The sequence below is a fragment of the Monopterus albus genome, unplaced genomic scaffold (assembly GCF_001952655.1).
Source record: "Monopterus albus unplaced genomic scaffold, M_albus_1.0 scaffold76.1, whole genome shotgun sequence".
NCBI classification, from domain to species: domain Eukaryota; kingdom Metazoa; phylum Chordata; class Actinopteri; order Synbranchiformes; family Synbranchidae; genus Monopterus; species Monopterus albus.
In genome coordinates this window covers 1552807-1558155 of record NW_018127956.1, presented here as the reverse complement: position 1 = coordinate 1558155, position 5349 = coordinate 1552807, and the positions used below count along the sequence as shown (strand labels likewise).

At 42.5% G+C, this 5349-nt stretch overlaps 1 protein-coding gene across 1 annotated transcript in view; it reads right to left on the bottom strand.

Moving 5' to 3' along the window:
• Window positions 1-271: 271 nt before the first annotated feature.
• kcnj12a (potassium inwardly rectifying channel subfamily J member 12a) overlaps window positions 272-5349 on the bottom strand; it is an 8134-nt gene continuing 3056 nt past the window's right edge. The window contains exon 2 of the mRNA XM_020606376.1: window positions 272-2482. Within this exon, the coding sequence (XP_020462032.1) occupies window positions 1021-2322 (1302 nt within the window). The 5' untranslated portion in view covers window positions 2323-2482 and the 3' untranslated portion in view covers window positions 272-1020. The remainder of the gene's footprint in view (window positions 2483-5349) is intronic.

The window sequence follows — 5349 nt, the reverse complement described above, 5'->3', positions numbered from 1 at the left end:
TCAGAAGTGTTCCTAATATTCTGACCCTCTTATGTATGTAGCTGGAGAGGATAACCTACAGAGACACCTGTAAATATAATGTAGTTTAGTACAACAGCACTTTTAACTGTGACCTCAGTGATAAACATATAACTGAATTTATACATTTATGACAATTTCACCAAAAACAGAAACATTTTGAGCTTCATAAACAAATGTTAAGGCAGAAGTGTTGCACTGAAGTGCATTCAATTGTACTGTACATGTGCACCTAATAAAGTAGTTGGTGAGTATATGAGACATTTAGAGATTGTAAAAAGTGTTTTTCTCTGCAGTTTCATTTCTGTTCTACATATTCCTTTATGTTTTTCATAGTGCAGTTAAAGCCTGCTCTCCCTACATTGGTAGATTTTGGATCACACCAATACTAAAATGAAGGTGTTAAATTATGTTGTTCTTAGTGGCTCATGGTCAGACGTTATTTCATGGCTCATTGCATCTGAATGCTGCAGTGCACAAATTTTCAATGTGTCACTGGACACATGTCCGGTAAATAACACCAATGTGAGGACAGCTTAAGAGAAAGCTTGTAGCACTGTTATTTGTGCCCAAGAATAAGTTGAAATGATAATTTCAGTTTTTTAGCAGTGATTTTGGAAACTGATACTGCACACAAAACATAACTAATCTAAGCAATGTATTTACACCTAAAATTTGATTATAAGGTCCTGTCCCAATAGTTTTTTGATGCACTATTGTTAAACACACTTAACTCAGAATGACCGTGTGAAAAAAGGTTCAAGTTTCCATGAAGGAAGAAGGTCTAGCCTTCTCCTTGATTGTAGACATTCCTTACCACAATTTTCAAAGCTGTGTACGCCTGCTTTTCCCATCCCTTCCAGTTAAGTCCCTCTTATTCTTGTCTTATTTCTTTTTCAATTTTTCACAGTAGTCAGCTTTTCCTATGGCACTTTGCATTGTTCTGCATTTTTACCCTAAGATAAAGTTTTTGAGAGTTGACCCTGGATCAATGGGTAGAGGTCATATTTCCGACTCTCTTCGATATGACCTTTGATCCAGTGCCCTGGTGACCTGCAATCGTTCAAATTCTTGTCGGGTGTTCCGGTCTGGACTGAGGTTTGCCAGTGCCCTGCTCCCTCCCCCTGCATCCTTGTCGTCTTCATCACGGTTTAGGAAGGCCAGCTCGTTTTCATAGCAGAAAGAGTTAGAGCTGGGGACTAGGAACTTGCTCTCCACCATGTCCTTGGCACTGCAGCGGGGGGTGGACGGCACCTCGTAGGTTTTGTTAAAGTGAGAGTAATCCACCTTGTACAGGTTCTTCTCCTCAAACAAGACTGGTTCGAAGCGGTGACCCCAAAGGATCTCTGAGGCCAAGTAGGAGCTACGAGCCTGTGTGGTCATGGCAGTTGCTTCAACCATCCCCTCCAAGATGACGACAATTTCAAAGTCTGCTGTCTCCAAGTCCTGTTTGCTGATCCCAAAAAGGGGGCTCTCCTCATCTATCTCATGGAGAATAGTGATGGGTGAAACCAAGAATATCCTGTCGAAGCCTTTATCAAAGCCCACATTAATGTCTATCTGGTCTAGAGGAATATATTCCCCTTCATCAGTGATCCGAGGTTTGATGAGTTGTGCCCTGACATGGGCCTCTACAATGTGGCTCTTGCGTAGATTCCCTACCCTCCACATGAGGCACAGTTTTCCATCCCGCATGGCAATGAGAGCATTGTGGCTAAACAATAGTGTTTGTGCTCGCTTTTTAGGCCTCGCCATCTTGGCCATGATGGCGCCAATCATGAAGCAATCGATTATGCATCCCACTATGGACTGAAGGACCACCATGAAGACAGCCACTGGGCACTCCTCAGTCACACAGCGGTAGCCGTAACCTATGGTAGACTGTGTTTCAATGGAGAATAGAAAGGCAGCCACAAATCCATTGACCTGCAGGACACATGGGGTGAAGTTGTCATCTCCCCCTGGGTTATCCAGATCTCCATGCACCAAAGCAATGACCCAAAAGGCCACGCCGAAGACCAGCCAGGAGACAACAAACACAAGTGTGAAGACCACCAGCATCCACCGCCAGCGAATATCGACACATGTGGTGAAGATGTCAGCCATGTAGCGCTGTGATTTGTCATCCATATTGGTAAACTGCACATTGCACTGGCCATTCTTTTTGACAAAGCGGTTGCGGCATTTGCGGCGTGTGTGGATCTTGCCATTGCCAAAGCCGTTCATGCCATGCATGGTAGTGAGCCGGAGGCCTTCTTCCTCAGATGACACAATGCTGTAGCGATTGATCCTTCCCACACTCATGCTCCTGGTGGCGTCTCCAGCTGCAGACTTAGAGCAGAAGGGCAGGCCTGGTGTCCCAGTGTGTGATCGTGGCCCCTCACAGCTTGATCACTGGCTAAGCTGCATTTTAGTGAGTCATATACACGGAGCTGGGAGGGAGCCGTGTACTTTAATCCAGTCCCTATGGAGAGTGTCAGGAGAGGAGAACAATGTGAGCATCATTCTGTGACATAATGGTCAAATCACATCATACCTGTGTCTGAAGCATCACCAACAATCTAAGCATGAAAGCTTTTAGTGACTAAATGGCAAAACATTGTTGCATAGATATGCTGACACAAATAGCTTTGCTACCTGCCCAGAAGCATGGCTACTGATAATAATAGACTATAACACTAAAGGAACTGTGTCTTAGAGCCCAAATGACCACTTCACCATCATCACAGTTTATTTTTACATGCTCTTCTTATCTCACAACCTAGTTTTACCCCCCAATAATTCACTGATAAAGACTTGATAGCTGGTGTTTTACCATGTATTTCTAATGTAATTTTGTTAACATGACATTTATTTGTTTATTCAAAGATTTCCCATTAACTAGTGCAGTAACAGTCTTAGTCGGGCCTATGAAATGTAACTCTGACAACAAATATAATAAGAAACAGTACAGATGATCCTAAATGTATTAAGAGTATAGTGTGTTTAACATTTTCATGATTTATGAGGGCACTTTCCTATCCTATTTCTCTGCACAAGGTTTACTGTGTTAGTATCGATGATTCCAGTTCAGTTGCTTCACAAGCCTTCTCCTTGCCGTTTTTAAACATCATGACTCAAACTCTAACTGGCCCTCACTGAGAGGTGCTCGTGTTTTTTTACGTTGGCTGGGTAAGTGATGAGCTGGCCTTACAGCAGGTCCACTGCTGTTATGTGGCATTTCCTCTGCTTTACTTTTTCAAATTATAACGAAGCTTGGCAGTGGAGACAAAGTCATCATCTACCAGGTGTAATAAAAAATTGACCATGGAATGAATCACTGCTCATATCTAGTTAGGTGTTCTATAAAATGAGATGCCCTGCCATATTTTAGGCCTACAAGCGATAAGGAAGTTCATCACATGTTAGTTTTCAGCACATATTGGTTGTATTAATAGTTTACCAGCAGTATGAGCAGCATGGCATGCTGTGATCAACTGCACTCTTCTCTCTGTTCTATTGTGGTCTAAGTTTGTTATTGTCCTTTCAGTACAGTACCTTTGTTAGGGGGAGTCAATATGGTTTTGTGGATGTGCATTTAAACTCTTAGGGGACTGGTATGTATGCTACTGATTCATGGACAGATGCTGTGTACAGGAATGAGAGTGCAGGACTCAACTTATTTGGCCCCATTCTGTACAACCTGCAGCATTATTAATCATGTTGTGGGGATGTGGTAAATTTATAGCAGCTTCCCATGGTGCTCCCTGCCACAGGTAGTAGATATCTCTTATGTGCGATGACCTGTATTACATATTCACTGTAATTACATACTGGAAGCTCAGTTTACATGAATGTTACAAGATTAGACACGACAATATAAAGCACATACTCGTAGTGTATGAGTCAGAGTTTGTTTGTTTGGGATTAGATGGATCTGCAGTAGAGGACAACGCGCTGGTGCAGTAGATAGCACTGTCGCCTCACAGTAAGAGGGTTTTAGGTTTGAACCGGCTGACTGGGGCCGTGCTATGTGGAAAGGATCTCCTCATGGGTTTCCTCCCACAGCACAAAGATAGGCAAGTTAGGTTGACTGGTGACTCTGCATTGCCCATAGGTGTGAATGTGAGTGTGAACGGTTGTCTGTGCATCAGCCCGTGAGACAGACTGTCAATCTGTTCAGGGTGAACCCCGCCTCTCGCCTACTGTCAGCTAGCATAGGCTCCCCATAACCCTCAGTGATAAGTGGGTATAGATCATCGATGGATGATGATGATGATGATGATGATGATGATGAATCTTCAGTATGTCAGTATTGCTGTCTAATGACTGTTTCGGTCAGGCAGCAGATAGCCTGACCACTGTGCTGGATGCCGAGTCTTAGGGTCAAGGAATTTTGCCCATGGGAGCTGGATTGAGGCCCATCTGGATGCAGACACCTTTTATTGCCTGGCCACATTCATTCTGTGTCTGCCTGTCTGATTTGGGCCCTGAGGACATGACAGTTCACTCATGTGCACTCTCAAATCTCATGAGCTACCACTCTCTTACACTCATCTACACATTTAGGTGTAATTCTTCTAATGTGAAGCCAGATTACCTCATGTCCCGTAGAGTGTCATACACGTCTGTATCAGGAAAATATATTGTAAACACATGTTATGCTCTATTTTTGCGCTCCTAGGGGTCTTTTTGCCTTTTGACAATATCATACCTCATTCCCAAAAGAGAACAGCTGTTAATGCTAAAATTATCCTCCCATACTGCTCAAATAGGTAACAAAACTAAATTGTCTGGTTCTTTCTAATTGTATCTAGCACTTGATTTTTGCACAGTTTAACTGAACAGGTTTATGTTCCTTGGTTTATCCATGTAGTGGCAGGTGGTCTTGGCCGTATAATGTAGTAACCACACTGACTCTGTTAAATAAATGAAACAAATCTTCAGCCTAAATGTTGTAAAAGCGCTCCCTGCATCCTTGCAGTCATTAGACAAGCCTTAGACTACACAGGAAGCCTCTGTTTTAGCTACATGTTAAATCACATTGACCTCTGTAAGCTCTGAGTGTACATTGTGCTTAAAAATACATTTTGTCAAGGTCTTTGACCAGAAAGTTTGATGTTAGATAGAAGTCACCGCTAGTGACTTTCCAATTTGTCTTCATTCAAATTAATCAGTTAAGGGCCATCTGTGATTCTTTAGTCATATTAATTAGAGGTATATATTCACATTTAATGAAAAAGCTGATTGTTTACATAAAAAGGGCATTTTGGTAAATATGTGTCTGCTTCAGTGATGCAAATGTGAAGTAAAGCAGGGCAGCCACACCCCCAAAGCCAAAACTATAATATA